The 18077-nt window shown below is 51.5% G+C and overlaps 1 protein-coding gene across 1 annotated transcript in view; it reads right to left on the reverse strand.

Moving 5' to 3' along the window:
- Window positions 1-9706, reverse strand: part of Kiaa1614 (KIAA1614 ortholog) — a 35253-nt gene extending 25547 nt beyond the window's left edge. Inside the window, exons 1-3 of the mRNA XM_077802762.1 lie at window positions 9647-9706; window positions 7022-7965; window positions 6009-6072 (exon numbers count right to left, since the gene is read on the reverse strand). Of these exons, the coding sequence (XP_077658888.1) occupies window positions 6009-6072; window positions 7022-7965; window positions 9647-9696 (1058 nt within the window). The 5' untranslated portion in view covers window positions 9697-9706. The remainder of the gene's footprint in view (window positions 1-6008; window positions 6073-7021; window positions 7966-9646) is intronic.
- Between the last annotated feature and the right edge of the window lie 8371 nt (window positions 9707-18077).

Genomic DNA, 18077 nt, shown 5'->3' on the forward strand with positions numbered 1-18077 from the left:
AATCCCTGAACATGAACTAAAGTCACCTGCCACCAAGATCACCTGCAGAGGAAAGGCATGTGTGGAAGAAACAGACATCTTGCAGCTGGAGAGGGCATTGTGGTTTTGCTCTGGATCTTCGAAAGCCTTTGACAGAGCAGCTTGGAAAGGTGATGTCTATGCAACAGGGAACAGGGGAAGTCAGAAGCTGCAGAAGGACCCCGGTGCCCAGAGGGGAAAGCTCTTCTCTCAACACAGAAGCGAGAGTGGATCCTCAAGATAGGCTGCTGGACAGAGCCACTTCATTTAGCATCTTTTTGAGACCTTGGTGGAGGCCTGCACTATTTCCTTAAGACTGTCACTTCTGGGGAGAGCAGAGCGGCCCTGCTCACTGTCCTGAAAGAGGCCAACGAATTCCAGGGCGCCCCTGCAGCCACACTGCCTGGGCTCAGGGTATGGGACATACAAGGCCCAGGTATCTGAGACACACCCCCTGCTGGGCTCTGGAAGGCCAGGGGAGGGGCTTCATTTTCTTGGATTTCAGCCTTGCTGCCCACCAGATGAGCGGCCTTAGGTAAATGAACTTCTTCTGGTAAAGATCGGCTTTGATGTGTGTGTGTGGTGAGCACGTGGCAGGCCAGCATCTGAGCATTCCAGGTGGCGCTGGCCTTGTACGGGGCTCCAGGGTCAGCTTCCCTGACCGCAGAGGCTCCAGAGTACCAGACACCAAGGCAGCAGGTTTTGTAGTAGAAACTGTTGAGCTGTTAAGCCTAATTATTTTTCTTTTTTGTTTTAATCTTGGTGGGACTGGATGGTAATGGATTCTCCTTTGTGCCAACCTGTCTGAGACCATGGGGCAGCACAGGAATGGCTGGGGGCTATGTAAGCAGGACAGGGAGGGCTCAGCCACTCTTTTAGTGACACCCTTGCCCTGGGGGGTCCTTAGTTATACCAGGAATCCTGGGGTAGGGCAGGAGTGTCTCTTCTCCCATGCTCACCCCAGGACTCATTATGACTCCCTGATACTAGGGCCTGGAAGATCTGGAACCTGACTAGTGCCTCAGAATGATCTCCAAACCCCCTCACCAGGCTCCCTGACACAGCACCAGACCCCAGGACACTGGGTCAGCCCACGCTCCAGGAGCTAAGATCACCCTGCTACTGGGGGGTGGGGGGGCGACATGAGCAAGATCCTTAAATGTCTCTACATTCCGATTAAAATAAAAATCCCACGGGTTCTCCATAAGTGGCCTCCACCCTACATCCTAATAGGGTCATCCACCACACATTCCACCTCAGACGCTCCCAGGCATTTCTGCAGGCCTCACCCGTCTGGAATGTCCTCTCCTGTTTCCACCCAGACCCTCGCAAGCCCACACAGGTCCAGCCCTCAGTGAGGCCTCACTCACTCCTTCCTGCCTGCCTCTGCCAGTTTTCTGAGCCTCCGTGCTGTAAGCAGCACAGTTCCTGCCCCCAGGAGCTCCAGGAGGAGAGTAAGAGCTACGGCTGCAGCGATGCAGGCAGTGGGCAGTGAGAGCAAAACACGGGCAGTTCCACCTGGGATCACACTGACATGCACACACAGTGCTCCACTCAAACAAGAGTCTCTGTGATATTATGATATACGAAATATACATTGGGTCATTGCCTCCGGTTCCCAGTACACAGCTCCTACAACCCTTGGAATCTCCAGAGTAATCAACTCGACTTTTGCAGGCAGAGGGCTTCCAAACAGAGACCTAGGCAGGATTAGAAGGTTGGGACTTGCAGCTCCACCTCCATGTCCCCAGGAGGGAAAGGGTGAGGGAGAGAAGGCTGAGCCAATCATAGTCAGCCAGTGATGTGATCAAGCCTGCCTACACGCTGAAGCCTCCATCAAACCCCAAAAGGACAAGGTTTGGAAAACTTCCGGACAGCTGAACGCACAGAGGTTCCTGGCAGGTGGTGCACCCAGAGGGGGTGAAAGTAAGGCGCCTCTTCCCACATACACACCTGGTCCTGCGCCTCTCTTCCAAAGATACTCATCTCTTCCCGTGGGGAGGGGAGGTGGGCACCTAGGAATTCTTCCCCTCCAGCACTCTAGCAGGAAAACAGCCCGACCCAGAGCTGCCTCCTCCCCACCTCCCCCTGGGCAGATCAATCATTAGAGCCCCTGCAGACTCTCTCTCTCTCTCTCTTACACACACACACACACACACACACACACACACACGGTCCAGACTTGAACCAGGGCAGCCTGGGCATGCAGCATGCCTCTCAGTGGAGACTGCCTGCTGGGGAGCCCCCCCCCCCCCCCCCCCCCGGCCACCCAGGCACTTGCATCAGCCAGACGCTCTGTGGCCTGGGGTCTGAAGCCAGCCCTGCATGGACTGCTGCTCCTCTGGTTTCACCGATTCCATTCCTGCTGATTCATGTGGGATCCTCAGGCACTCTGTAATCCCAGTGTGTCTCTCAGAGCCTCCGGGAAGGGACAGATGGAGATGGCTGTGGCCATTTTATAGAGAAGAACATTTTGGATCTAAGCCCTTGGATGCAAGTGACAGCACAGCCATCGGCTGCCAGGTGTGGATGATGGCAGAGGCTCCCCAAGCACAGCACCCATTCCCTGTTCTCCCACCTCTCTCCAGTGAGCCCTTTACACTCTCTGAGGCCCCAAGTCTCCCTGCATCCTCTCCCTCCCATCAAGACTCCAAGCCTGAACACCTCAGTGACACTCAGGAGACAACAAGCTTATTCCACGGAGACTCCTATACCTCAGTGCCCACACCCGAGGAGATTCAGGCTGGGGGACACACAAGATCCCCAGACCCCTAGCCCCAGGATGGCCTGTGGAGGGATGGGAAGGACAGTTGGTGGCCCTGAAACGTCGTGGTCTCTGTCAGTGACCCAGGAGCAGCACAAGGTCTGTCATTGGGATAAAGTGGAAGTGCAGGAACTTAGCACAGCACCTGTGCATAAGGCTGGAGAAGAGCAGCTGTGGGCCTGGCCTTTGGACTGGCCCCTGGGATGGTCCAGTCCTCTGGGGCTGAGCCTTCTCTTGCTTCCTAGTAGAACAGGACAACACTGAAGTTGGGGATGGAGGTCTCCTCCGCATCTGACCCTTTGCATTGAAGATTCTGGATCTTTGGATGGCTCATCTCAGCGGCTGATTCCCTAGGACTACCTCCCAGCAAACAGGGCCAGCCCACACCCCAAGTGCTAATTTGGGCTCTGTAGTCACCCTCATTTCATGAGCTTCTTGTCCCATTACCTTATAGAGCAGTAGGAAGTATGGACATAATGAAGTCCGTGGTGGGTTGCCTGGTCGTAATGGCTCTCTGGGTGGAGCAAGAAGCTGCAAGAATGTGGAGCTTGAGGAGGTGTGAGGAGGGCTGCTTATTCCTCAACCCTGAGAAGAGCTGAGGCTCTCACTCCTCCCTGAAAAGGCCCTGCCTTTTGCATGTCCCTGAATGTCCAGGACAATCAGCCATTCTCAGAGCACTTCTCTGCCAGGGGTCCTACACCACTTAGTATGGACACGAAGTCCAGGACCCTGACCTGGTGGTCCTCCAGGGTACAGAGCTGAGGGAAGCATGCCTTACCTCAAAGATCTCTTGTGAAGTCTGGCTCTACAGAAGTGATACCAGCAAACCACTTAAGGGGGAGACGGAGCCCTGTGGTGTCTTGGGGACACTTTCATGTCCACCCAGAAGGCTCAAGAATGGAGCCAGATATGGAGCCTCTCAGAGGGTCTGCCATGACATGACAGGACTTCTCCCTCCCTGAATCTGGCCATGTTTCCTGGCCCTTCAGCCTGGGTATCTGCCTAGGGGGAACGTGACTCTCATGCCAACTCTGTGTCCCTCTCTGCTAGGCATTTTTTTAAAAAAATATTTATTTTTTAGTTTTAAGTGGACACAACATCTTTATTTTACACTTATGTGGTGCTGAGGATCGAACCCAGTGCCTCACCCACACTAGGCGAGTGCTGTGCCTCTGAGCTACAACCCCAGCCCCTCTGCTAGGCATTTTAAGGGGATATTTTGTTAGTGTTGGAATGGGTCCTAAAGTTCACTAAGTCACCTCTCCTCCCCGATCCCTGACACACTTGCACCACCCATCATACACACACACACACACACACACACACACACACACACAAATCATGCAATACACATGTGCACAACCCTACGCAAACTCTAAAATGCAGCCCGTGGCTGCAGATGGCCTGGAAGGTTAGACATAGTCGGGAGCCCCCGACCTGAGGGGTCTAAACCAACACCACCTCCTCACAGGCCTGAGGGAAAGTCCCTCCCTACAGGGTCAAGGTCCTCCTTTAAAAGGAGAGGACTTTAGTAGCTGTGATCCAACGTGAAAGTCAGGAGCCCTGGCTTCTCTTTTCAACAGTCACCTCTGAGTGAAACTCCAGTGGCTGCACCTTTGCACCTTCCCCAGGGACTTTCTCCATCAAGGGCGGCGGGTGGGGGTGGGAGGGGCCGGGGTGCCACCTCCGCGGGACCCAGGTGCACCTGCCCAGGTCACCTCCTCTGAGGGCTCCACGGGGAAGGTGGGGCGGGGACAGAAGGAGGGCGGGGGAGTAGAGCATCCCCGAGGACCACAGTCCTTCCTGCAGTCACACTCCTCATGGCTGGCAGGGTCAGGTCAGGAGGAGACAAGAGGCTGACAACAATAGCCTCAGAGGTGGGAGAAGACTGAGAGGCCAGACATCCCTCTCTCCACCAGACCCTTCAGCAAGCAGAAGCCAAATCACCTGACTGGGCAGCCCCTGCTTTGTTACAGCAGAGTGCAGGACCAGGGGCTGCTCTGGTCCCCCCAACTTCGTATGTTGAATCCTAATCCCCAGTGTGATGTGATTAGGGAGGGAGGCCTTTGGGAGACAATTAGTGCCCTTGTAAAGGGGCCCCAGAGAGCATTCTGGCCTCCTTCTGCCATGTGAAAATATAGTGAGAAAGTGACATCTATGAGCCAGGAGACCTGCCTTCACCAGATACAGAATCTGTTGGCTCTTTGATCTTGGACTTCTGCCTGTGAGATACACATTTCTGTTGTTGTAAGCCACACAGCTGATGGCATTTTGTTACAGTGACCCAAATGGACTAAGACATTTGGACTAAGACAAATGGACTAAGAGAGGCCCTGCCCACATTTTCTGAAGGGCTGGTCAAACTAACAGAACTCATGCAGGGAGCGGCCGCTCGTGGGGCAGCAACAATGCTGACCTCTGCCCTCGGCAGAAACCACAAGACCCTGGAGAGGCTGACATCACTGTGCAGCTGGGGAAAAGGGAGCTGTTCCCAGCCCCACGGCCTCTCTTAGCCTCATGTGCCAAGAGTCCAGCAAAGATGGAGGCTGAGGCCAACCTCTGCACAGGCACAGCAGCAGCTCAGGCCTTCGGTGGCCCCTGCCACACTTTGTGCACACTCTTCTCTCCCTGCCTGGCTCAGGACACTGCCTGTGAAGGACGGGTGTCCCCAATTTCCCCATCACACTCCAGCACATCCAGATCCACAGAACACTGGTGGAGAGGCTAGGAAAAAAAGTCTGTAGACATCATAGTGAGGTTGGAGGTGAAGACTGACCCCAGCACATGCCCTTGATTAGGAAAAGAACAGGTGGAGTGAAAGCTTCGCATTCATGTACTTTCCCTACGACTGCCACAGCCATTATCGCATTTTTTAGTCTCACCATAACCCTGTGAAGTAACCCAACAACTACAATTCTCCCATTTCACTGATAAAGAGACAGGCCTGGGCAGGGGAAATGGCCCCAGGACACACAGCAGGCGAAGCTCTTTGCACACCTCTGTGCCTGGTGGTTTTGCCTAACTAGCAGGTAGGCAGCAGCCTGGGGAACTGGGAGCAACTGACACTTTTTATGGGGTCTCAGGGCTGATGATCCAGGGGCCCACTGTCCACCAGCATGGGGTTTGCTGTCTGGCTTTGCACAGTCTCCTAGTGTCCTGGTGCAGAGGAAATGGAGGGACAACAGTGAAGAAGGAAGGAGAGAAAATGCAGGCTCTGAACTCTTACCTGTTCTGGTCTGAGTCCTGCAGAGAGATGCCCGAGTCCCGGTCCACATCCCCTGAGGGTCGCTCTAGGGCCCAGAATAGAAGCAGAGATGAGAGAACAGAAGCAGAAATGGGGCTCTCAGCTGCCTCTAACTGACACCAAGGAGAGAGATTTCTCCAGTAATTTACCCCCAGATAAACCCAACAGCATGCCTGTGTCTCAGTCAAAGAAATGCAGGCACAGTCTGTCATGATGACTGTAGGTAGGCATGGTGTGGGCTGAGAGGACCACATGTGCCCTCAGGTGGGGGTGACACATGAGCTTATGAAGAAGGTGTCTGCTGGGTCAGAACCCTAGCACCTCCCTGCAGCTCCACTGCAGGAGCTGGGCCCAGCGGGTAGGACGCTCAGCCTCTTTGCTGGGAAGGTCTTCTACCACCTGGGAACACAGGGAGAATCTGACGTCTATGGTTCTTTGATCTTGGACTCCCAGCCTCCAGAACTGTGAGATACACATTTCTGCTTGCCCCAGAGGGTGATGTGGTCCACCAGGGGGTAAGGCATGTCACTGGAGCAAGTTCAAAAGGCCACCATGGGAAGGGGTAAAGACACAGGAAAGAAGTTATAGTAGCTTCTACCCCTAAGCCCAGAGGGTGGCTTCTCATTGATCTGGAGGGTCAGGGGGGGTTTTACCAGGCAGGGCTGCCTGTGAGCTGGTAAAGAACCTATGTCAAGGGCTGTGGCTCACTGGGAGAGTGCTTGTCTAGCATATGTGAGGCACTGGATTTGATCCTCAGCACCATATAAAAAATAAACAAATAAAATAAAGGCAGCCTGTCCATCTACAACTACCAAAAAATTTTTAAAAAGAAAAAAAAAAAAGAACCTATGTCAAAGCCAAGAGGACATTGATGATTTTGGTGACAGACAACTGTGCTCTCCTTCCTTCTCTGCTCCCAACCAAGCACCCCTTCCTTTTCCCTCTCACTGGACTCCCTTCGGCTGCCCCACCCAGACCTGCAGAATGAGCCTCACCTGGTGCAGCTGTATCCCAGGACGGAGTCCAGGCTGGAGTCTCCACCTTGGGAGGGCTCTGTCCTGAGACCTTCAGCATCTCCTGCAGCAGCAGGCGATTCCTTTCGACTCGATCAGACAGGGACAAGACACTGCCCCCAGTGCCCAGAGCCTCCAGGGCTCCAGGTCTCCAGAGCCCTGGCAGCAGGGCTGCCCTGGGGACAAAGTTCTCCTCAGAGGTCAGAGGAGTGCTGTCCAAGTCTCCCACTTCGACCAGACCATCTTGAAGGGCACATGGCCTTCCTTTCTTCAGGCTGGGCATGTGGGTGACTTTACAAGGACCAGGCCCCCCCAGGTGGCCAGGAGTAATTCTATGGGAGAGGCTCTCTTGCAAAGAGCCAGGCTCTGGTAGCAGACCCTTCTCACCATCAGGCAACATCCATGATGCTTCTGGAGACCACGGGCTCTGCCCATTCCAGCACTCCAGCCCAAGGGCAGGTGACCAGGGAGGCCTGGAGCCCCCATTTCTGGAGGGTTCCCCCTCATTGACACTGCGGTCCAGGGGCTCATTGGATGGGTTCTGAGCATGAGAGGCCACCATGCCCTCTGGTTGGGAACAGCCCTCTGGTGGGGCCTGAATCCCTCCAGCTTTGACTCGTCGGCATTTGGGTTTTTGGGGGGATGACTGTTCATGGGAGGTGGGGCCGGAGCTGGCCCCTTGTTTACTTGCTGTCATCTTCTCCTTCAAAGCCCTCACCTTGGACTCCAGCACAGAGGGGCCTTGGACCCGCACCCTCCATGTGCTGGGAGGCTTGGGGGCCATCAGGCTGGGTGTTCTGTCTTCCCGAGAGTTAGGCCAGGGTCTCAGGAGAGGTCCATTGTCTGGTTGTGGCTCAGGACCATTTCTCTCCACAGCCGAGGTCTCCTGCATGGCGTTGGCCGTTCTGCTTCCTGTGTTGGACCCTCTGGAGGAGAAAATAGACAGAGAGCCTGAGATTCAGCACCAGGATGGCTCCAACACACCCTCCCCCCAGTGTGTTGTCTAGAGTCCTATCCACACCAAGTAAGCTGGAGTCAGAGCAGGGTGGCCTCTGGACACTGTGAGAGCACTTTGAAAAGTGTAAATCATGGGAGGGTGAGTGAACTTTTACTTTCAACTCTGAGTAGTATTCTAGTATTTCTATCCCCATTCTACAAGTGGACATAATGAAGCTTCAAGCAGCAATTAACCCTATGCCGAATGTGGACCAGAGGGAAACCCAGGATGAGTCCCCAATCCCTGGCCTTCCTGCTTCACTGAAAGGTAGCCTCAGTGGGCATGTGGTGACTTTACACGGACCAGGACCCCCAGGCGGCCAGGAGTAATTCCATTAGCCAACATGCTCTTCCTTGTGGTTGAGGAAGCTCAGGGAGATGACAGGCTGGAGTTGCCTTTCAAACCACCCACCCGCAAGCCTCAGACCACAGCATGGGATTGATGAGGCTGTGCTCAAAGGGAAACCTTGATCAACCTTGAACTCCTATGGGGGCATCTGCCCTATGCTAGGCAGAATCCTTTGGAGTGCTTTCCACAGCACTCTCTCAAATAATTTGGACAGAATGCTGCCAGAATGATGTCATGACCCTCACTTGTACAGAGGGGGGAAACTGAGGCACAGATCACATCACACATGTGTTAAGAGGGGCCTGCCCAGTTTGGAATGCAAAAGTTTCTCATTCCAAGCCCAGGACTCTTCAAAAACACTTAGTGATCACAAGACCTCCTCCAGTTATTCTGCAGATGAGACCGTTCAGTCTACAAAGGTTAAGTGAGTTGCCGGCATTACACTGCTCCTCAGTGGCATGGCTAATGTTAACTGCTTCACAGGGAAAGAAAACATGCACCAGGATTTTATTCAAAGTGTTACCTGTGTGCATACATGCCACGAAGTCTTACTAGTTGCTCTGCTCTCTAGGAAAATGCTACTCAACATACATCTACATGTGTCCCACTTGAAGTAAACTTCATTTATGAAAATCCCTATGCGCATAAACTACAAATTAGGAGGAAATTATTCCCTTCACACATGGACTAAAAATTCACCACAAAATACTCTGAAGTAGCGATTCCCTCTATAGTTGCTTATTACAATTCAGCATATATACAACGTCTCAGGAATGTGTGTTTTGTACAGCAAAAGACACATATAATGCAAACTCTCGTATTATTTTTAAGCCAGTGAAGTTTGGGGACGGTCTTTAGGACAGAAACCATTTGCTGTACCGGTTAATCTAGAATGCTTCTCTTTCCGGCCCAGCCACCTCTTCCTCTCTTCTATGAGTCAATCCAGAAAACGGGATTAGAGTCTAATACAAGCAGTTTCGGTTAAATTAAAAGAACTTTCGAAGAGCCTTCCAGAGGCTCCTTGTCGGGAGACTAGGCTTAAAGAAGGGGCCCTCGCCATGAGGCACCTGGGCAGCCTTCCGGGAAGACGGTTCTGCCGCAGCCGTCTGATTCTATGACCCAAGCCTTGCATTTGCTCTAACTCAGAGAAGCTTAAATGGAGATGGACGTGAAGGGCCTCGGTTCGCGCTCGGTGGCGGCGGCGGCCGGGTCCCCACTCGGCGGCCCCCCGCCCCTCCCGCGCCTCACCTCTCCATACTCACTGAGGGCTGCCGCTGGCAGGTCTGGCCGCCGCCGCCTCCATCCCCTCCATCCCTCGGAGAGGCGAGGCCCTCCTCAGCCCTCTCTCCCTCCCAGGCCCGCTGCAGAACTCGGGGAGGGACTTCCAGCCCCGAATCCGAGCGGCGGGCTGGAGCGCGGCCCGCAGGCCTCGCCCCTCGGGGCGCGCACGACCCGGGGCCCCGGAGGACGAGGCCGGGCCTCTCCCGGGCTCCGCGGGAGCCCGGGGCCGGGTGGATGGGGCCGGAGCAGCCGCCCCGCGGGCCGCGGCCTGGGTCCAGGACGGGTCGGGCGGCGGCGGGCGCGGGCGGGGAAGGAAGCGCACCAGCCGCTAGTTCGTGGCTTCGCCTTGGAGGGGAAGGAGGCCAGGCCGGCGCCCGCCCGGCCGGGAAGAGAAGAGGGAGCAGGAGGGCAGAGAGGAGGGGCAGCGGAAGGGGCTGGAGGAGCCGGGACCTCGGCCTCCCCACCCCCAGCCGTCCCGGCCCCGGGCTCCGGCCAGGCCCCGGGAGCGCTGCTCCTCGCCGCGAGCCACAGCGCGGGCCTCCCGCACGTCAAGGGGGCGGAGGACACCGAGGGTGGCGCCCCGAGTTTGGGGACCATGGGGCCGGGCGCTCGGAGGGCCGCAGGGCCAGGGCACCCGACCGGACCCCTGCTCGGAGGGAACAGCGGTCCCGAGCCGGAGGCGCTCTCGGGGCGCTGGGTCCCCCAGCGCGAGGCTGGGGACGCGGCTCGACGCGGGCCGGAGCGGAGGAGCCACACGCTCCTGCACTCCGCAGCCGCCTGTAACTCTACACCAGGCTCTGCGCCGGGTGGACGCCGAGGAATGGCTTTTGTGTAGACAACTTTTTGGCTGACCTCTCGGTGGGGCCATCTCCGTGGTCTTAGGGCGCCCTTTCCTCCGAGGTCAAGGTCATTGTCTCCCGCCTTGTAGAGGAGCTAGAGTAACCCGCTGGGGACGTGGGTTCGATGGTCCGGTCTGCCAAGGCGAGAACTGGTACCTGCGTTGCCCGCTGCTTTGGGCGGGCATCGGTTCTCAGAATCCTGGGGACTCGTGAACAGACTTGTCACTTTCTCCATACCTGGGAGAAAGGAGCAGCAAAGGACTTAGCCTACAACTGTGATCCAAACTTGCGATGGACTTCTTTCTCTCTCCTGGAAGGAGGTGACCGAGTCTAAACTATTACTGGACCTATTTTTCCACAGAAGACAGAAACAGTAAGAGAGGATCCAGGAGATTCCAGAAATCTCTACAAAAAAGAAAGTGTTCCTTCATCCATCTTTCCTTTTCGTAAAAAGCTTCACTCTCAGGAATGGAGTACTTGAACCTGTGAACTGAGTCACCTCTCAATGGCAGGTATAGCAACAGGAAAGGCCATGGCAGTGTCAAGTGCATGAGCAGAGCATGGAAGGGGAGGTTCCCAGAGGGGCTGGCCTCGAGTAAGGAGGATTTCCCTGCAGAAGGTGGGGAGGGGCAGCTGGGCAGGCAGAGGCACCCAGGGCTGACAGCCACCATTGGGGAACTGCCAGTAGTTTACAGTTACTTGGCCTGGGGCCAATTTAGGAACCTAAGAGATTATCCAGGGTAAACCCTCTATGTAAAGGAACAGAGCCAGGGTCACATAGCTCTGTTATGGGTAGTCTTCAGGGTCTGTGACCACTTCCTCCATGTTTCTAGAGCTAGTGGTTCCTCAAACTGGGCATTTACTGCTCTGTTTATTAGTATTGATCCCATCACAATATAGTTATGGTACCATCTGTGGATGGTGTACCTTGCACCAAATGTATGGCTAAGCATTTTAATCCCATTGCAATCTTAAGTACTGTGGTCTCCCTTTCTTTAGATAAGGAAACTGAGTCTAGTTGAGTGTCCAAGGACATAGGACCAGTAAGTGGCAGGTCTTCTAGAGTTCAAAACCTTCAGACAACACACTGCACAGCACTGTCACCAGTATCCACAAGTTCAACATGGAAAGACAGAGTTTAAAAAAAAATCAAAGAATTTGTGAAAAAAAACATGAAGGGTTGTGATTCTAAAAACATGCTGCCCAGTGCTCTGGCCCGTCCTTTCTGGATTCTTTGATTTTTCCTTATTCTTGTAGTCCAGTGGTCAAATCCTGCACACCACAAGAGACCCCTTCTTTTCTTCTACAGGCAATGTCAAACCTAACAACATTGCTGTTACTATTACTGGGAACCTCCTATAAGCGAAGGCACTTCATAGAGGTTCTTCTAAATCTTTACAACAACCCTGTAAAATAAGAGTAATGGGTCTCCATTTTAGGGATAAGGAAACCTGGGACACAGAGAGATTGAGGGGCTTACCCAAATCCACACAGCTAACAGAGAGAGAATCTGGACCCAGTTTTGCCTGCTTCCAAGATTTTCAGAGAGGCTTCTCTGAACTCAGACTCCAAAAGGTAATTTCTCCATGACCCCTGCTCCCACCCTCCCCTAGAAGTTAATGATCTGTAAGGAATTTCTGAAAATTCCAGCGAAGGTTTAATGTTTAAAGGAAACCTGCCCCCCCCACCTTTGGGGATGCAAATAATCACCTTTGGTTTACTCATTAAATTTGTTATTTTGCAAGGAGAGGGATGGGGTATCACATCTATTCAGAGGCTATAAAAGTCACCCCTCCTAAAGATACCAATAAGCTTTGTAGGATGCTATCAGATTATCATGGCATCCACATTCAGAGGGCATTTCTGATTCATCTGTATTCTGCTTGGTTCAGCAGACATTTGTCGAACTCCTCCTGTGTCAGGGACTGGGGAACAACATGTAGCACCACAGATCCTGCCCTGGAATTCTGGTCAAATTGAGCAAGGCAGGGGCAGGGGCAGAGTAAGTGTAAGTGCTCCCACCCGGGTTAGCAAAGGGTGGCACAGGTAACTCTCAGGAACAGCTAGATTGAGGTGGGAAGGGTATGCTGGGTGGGATGGAGGTCAGGGAGAACTGGGTCTCAATGAGCAGATAGAGGGAAAGAGAGGGGTGGGAGAAGGCATTTCAAGCAGAGATTAGCATGTGCACCAACATGGAGGTATGCAGGCCTGATAAAAATGAAACCAGAAAATGCCCAGAAAGGACAGCATGAGACTGCGGGGCAGGGCTGGTGTGGGCCTGGTTGAGGCCTCAGGGACTCTTCAGGTTGAGAAGCTTGGTCTCCAGAGTCCTGTGAAGTGGGAGCCCTGGAGGGTGGTCTAGTCCACCCCCTCGCCTTAAGCTTGGTGCACTCTGGGCTGGGGCTGCTTATTTCCTTGTAGATCAGACTGTTTTGTTACTATCTTTTGGAGAGAAATCTAGAAGAAAAAACACATGGCAAATAGTGACCCTGTGCCCTCTTCCTTCATCTGAATGATCAGGGAAGGCCACCATCCCGAGAAGCCTCAGATAAAGCACAGCCTCCCCTCCTCCCCGCCTCCCCCAACATGCCTTGAACACTCAGCCTGAGCCAAGAGAAGCAGTGTAGCCGGTGAATTCAGGCCCCACATAGGATGAAGGGAGAGATGAGAGAGATGGCCTTCGAGGGCATGCAGTAAGGGCCCAGATGGGGTAGGAATGGGGTGGCAGGGACATCTCTGCCATGCCTCTACTGTACAGCATAAAGGAGTTTGTCCAACAGAAAACCCGAGTTTCACCGTCACTCACCTTAGCCATGGGCACGTGTTGCCATGAGAACAAGAAGGCTGGGCAGCCATTATTCACGGCTCCAGGGCCTTCAGCAGCCCCCATTAAGAGAAGTCAGGGCGGGTCAACCATGCACCTGCTTTGTCCCTGCTTGAAACCCTCCCTGGGCTCCCTCAGAATTCCAGGCTGGAGACTGCCCAGTTCCTGTGTATACTCTCTGGGGTGCTGCTTAAGGCTGATCCCAAGGTCTCACTCATGGAGATTCCAGTTCTGTAGGGTGGAGGAAAGCCCAGGAATCTGTTTTCCAATAAGCGTGCCAGGTGATTTGGAGGCCGTTAGTTTGGGGAGGAATAGGTCCTTGGGTCCTCAGCCTCATCTCTCACTGTCACCAACAGTGCTCTTGTATTCCCGCCATATTGAGTTGCCTCTGGTTCCCGACAGGCTCTGGTGGTGCTTGTATCCTTTCCTTTGTCCAGGCTTTCCTTCAGCCTGAAAGACCCTGCTTCATTCCCCACGATACACATCCTGCTATGACTGAATTATGCTCCCCTCATTCATAGATTGAGACCTAAGCTCAATCTTGGGTTCTTGGGAGTAAAGTGGGTCAAGAGGAAGGGGCCCCCATGATGGAATTAGTGGCTTTATTAAGAAGAGACACCAGGGAGCTTGCTCCCCACCTCCACCACTATGTGAGGGCACAGCAAAAAGGTGGACACTTGCCAGCCAGGAAGTGAACCCTCCTCAGAACCTGAGCAGGCTGGCACTCGATCTCTGAATTCCCACCTCCTGAGCTGTGAGAAACACATTTCTGTTGTTCAAATCCTCAAGTCTGTAATTTCTTATTGCAGCCCAAGCTGCCTAGCACACATCCCCATCCCAACTTGTCTATCTCCTGACCTTCCACATCCAAAGCTCCAATGTCCCCTCCTCAGGGAAGCCTACCCCCAACACACCCTTCAGTCTTAATACAGCACTCATTACATGGAGTTGTCCACACCTGGTGCTGTGTCCTCCATGATCCAGAGAGCTTCTTGGGTGAAGTATTGTGTCTGATCTTTATTGTGTCCCTGGTCCCTAACGTGTACTTGCCACACAAGTATTGAATAAATGACAGATGGCTTATTGAAGGAAAAAAAAATTCCCACTGGGTAAGGATGCTTAGCTAAGAGAATCGAGGCTACTTTCAATGGATTTGGTTTATCCATTCAGTGTGGCCACTCCTATCCCAGGCCCTGTGGCAAAAGTGACCACAGGCAGAGCCAGGACCAACCAGTACCTGGGCTTCCTGAACAACCCCCAAGTACACACTGATCACAGAGAGTGATGGGAGCTTTGCACTTTGATTCTGAGTGAGCCTGAAAATTTGGGGGTAAAAGAGCTCTCCGATGAGATGAGGGATGAGAGAGGAGATGACAATGAAAGAGAAGCACAAACAACAGGCTGGGAGAGAAGACCAAGATGAGTGCAGTCAGATGACATGACAACTGGACAGCCCCAGCCAGCAGCGCTATGTTTTCTTGCTGTGCCTCCCCAAGCACTCCAACACGCACACACACACACACACACACACACACACACACACCCCTCACTGAAACCACACCAGCCTGGATCCTCAGACCCAGAAGTATGGTTCTTACCTGGTCAGGGTCAGCCTTCTCCAGGCTGGCAGGAAGGAGCTCACTGTGAGGGGACAGGGACCTTCCCCAGGAACTTTAACTCCAGACCTTATTGCCTTTGACACCTGCTCACCCTGTAGGAAGCTGACTCTGCCAGGCATTGTTCCCTGGCCAGAACCCAGGCTGCAGCTTTTCATTTAATATCCTCATCCCAGGCAAAGGTCAGGATTGGGAAAGTATCGTAACACTCTCCCTCCTAGTTCACCATGCCTGTTCAGTGCAAGGTCATCATCAATATGAAGAGAGGACGTCTGAGTTGGACCTGTCAGTCACTATATCTTGGCCAAGTCAGTTTTCTCATCCATGACAGGGAGGAAGATCTTGTGGGATCACTGAGGTCTGATGGCATTTTTGTGACACCTTTTGCTCTTGAGAAAAGACAGAAAATGATCCATACCATACTAATGATTGGCTTGATACCCATGAGAGACTATGAAAAACTATATTAGTCAGATACTCATACCTACAGTTAAGTAAAAACAACAAATGCTTCAAGGGAAGCTGGAAGAATATTTGGCAAAATTCAATACTTGTACGGAGAGGTAGAAGCCTTTCTTAACCTGGTAAAAATGTCCTTCTCAAATCCAAAATGTAACAGCCAACATGTTACAAGATGGTACAACTCCAGGATAGGCCCATCTTAGTGAGAATGTTTCCCATCACCATATCCATCTATAGTGGTCTCTGAAATGTATCATTATTTAAAAGGAGTGGTAAAATCATACACTGTGGTTGATCTGATTGTTTACATGGAAGACTGAAGCAAACTGGACACAAGAAAAATGTTAAAATCTAGTTTCCCTAATACCAGCATTGATAAAGTAGAAGACAGAATTGAAAGAAAAAATACTCAGAAATATAATCCCCTATTTAGAAATAACCTTTATGCTAAGACATTTACAAAAATGTTAACAGTGACATTGCTCATAACATGAAAACCCTGAAGACAACTCAAATGACCATCAATGGTAGAAAGTATAGTTTTAGCATACATGAAAAATGAAATACAGTGCATCCATGGAAATGAAGAAACAGTAGCTATGCTGAAAACATGACTGATTCTTGCCAACATCTTGCTCAACAAACAAATGTAATGGATAGCATAAAAACAGACTCTAAACTTTGAGATATCTCTCTGATAAAAGGTATCTTTTAAAAAACATGAAGTTAATCTGATACTTTGGTGAGATTTTTGAACATTTCCCTAGTTCAGGTACAAGGAAAAGATGTTCTATTTCTATTTAATATTGTAACAGAGGTCTTCACCAGCATAATAAAGCTAGAAAGTATAAATGATGAAAGAAATAAAAGTGTGATTATTTGCAGATTACATGATTTTGTATGAAATCCAAAAGAATCTCCAAACTCTTAAAATTAAGAAGTAAACTATCAATTTTTCTGAATGCAAAGTCACAAAAAATCAATTATAATTCTATACACACTTGGCAACAAATAAATAGAAAATGAAATTTATAAAGCAATGCAATTGTCAGAAAACATCAAATACCTAGGGGTAACCTAACTAAAGGTTTTTAGCAAGACCTTTACAAAACTACATAACATTACTGAGAGAAATTAAAGGAGATAAACAAGGAGACAAATAAATGGAGGGATATCTCACATTCATGGATTAAAAGTACCATAAACTGCACGATTTAAACCACAGAAATTTATTGCCTCACAGTTCTGAAGGCTTGAAATCCAAAATCAAGATGTCAGCAGGACCACGTTCCCTCTAATGATGCCAGGGAGGGTTCATTGCAGGCCTTTCCCCTGGCTTCTGGTAGATGGTTATGGCAGCATGATTCCAATCTTCACGTGTCATTTTCCTGGTGTGCTGCTTGCCTGTATCCGAATTTCCCCTTTAGATAAGGACACAGTCATGTTGCATTAGGGTCCCACCCTACTCCCTTTATCTTAACCCACTACATCTACACAGATCCTGTTTCTAAACATCATCACATTCTAAGATACTGAGGGCTAGGTTTGTGACATATGAATTCTGGGAGGAAACAATTCAATCCATAAGAGTGTTAAATGTATTCCTGTGTTAGTCAGTTTTTTGTTGTGGTGACAAAAAATACTTGACACAAACAACTTGGAGGAGGAAATGTTTATTTTGGTTCACAGTTTCAGAGCCTGAGGCAAAGCAGAACATCATGGCAGAGGGCATGGTGGGGGACAGCTGCTCAACCAGGAAGGGTGGGGGAGACATAGTCCCCAAGGGTGTGTTCCCAGTCACCTGCTTCCTCCACTCAAGCCCCACCTGCTTATAGTTTCCACCACATCCCAGGAGTCCATTCAAAATATTAATCATCAAATAAATCGATCAACTGATAAGGTCCAGCTCTCCTGTTCCAAGCATTTTCTGAAAGCCCACCTCTAGACATTGCTGCACTGGGGACCACGCCTTCAACACATGAAGGGGGTGTGGGCAGAGGCACAAGTCTTCTTGAAGAAGTGAAATAGTTTTTACAGGCAAAGGGCAGAAGGGAGAATTCTCTGGAGAAATCAGCCTCATGCATGGAGGCAGGGAGAGATCTCTTTTTTCTTTGGTACTGGGGATTGAATCCAGAGACACTTTACCACTGAGCTGTACATCCCCAGTCCTATTTATTTATTTATTTATATTTTCAGACAGGGTTTAAGTTGCTTAGGGCCTAAATTGCTGAGGCTGAGTGATCCTCCTGCCTCACCCCCTGAGTGGCTGGGATTACAGGTGTGCACCACTGCACCAGGCTGGAGACATATCTTTCTTCAGGCTCATTTTGAGGGCAGACAAAGATGAGGTTGGGCCAGATCCCATCCTACACAATATAGGATTCATTGTAGCTAACATTTTAAATTACATAAAAGAGCAAAATTGAGCCTTTAGGTCAGAAGTATGTATTTTTGGCTTCTCACATCTCCTGGTACACCTATCAGTTGTGGCCCAGAAACTGCCCACAGCTGTAGAGGCTGGCTCATCTTGCTAACCTCCCCCTCCTAAGCTTCCCTCAGGAAGAGGAACCCCCAGAATCCTGGAGGAACTGCTGTTGAATACAGTAGACAAGGGAGCCACGTGGCTTAGAGTGAACTGAGGTGGACACAGCAGTGCACCGCCAGGTCGGAG

This window comes from Urocitellus parryii, chromosome 9, assembly GCF_045843805.1.
Source record: "Urocitellus parryii isolate mUroPar1 chromosome 9, mUroPar1.hap1, whole genome shotgun sequence".
NCBI classification, from domain to species: domain Eukaryota; kingdom Metazoa; phylum Chordata; class Mammalia; order Rodentia; family Sciuridae; genus Urocitellus; species Urocitellus parryii.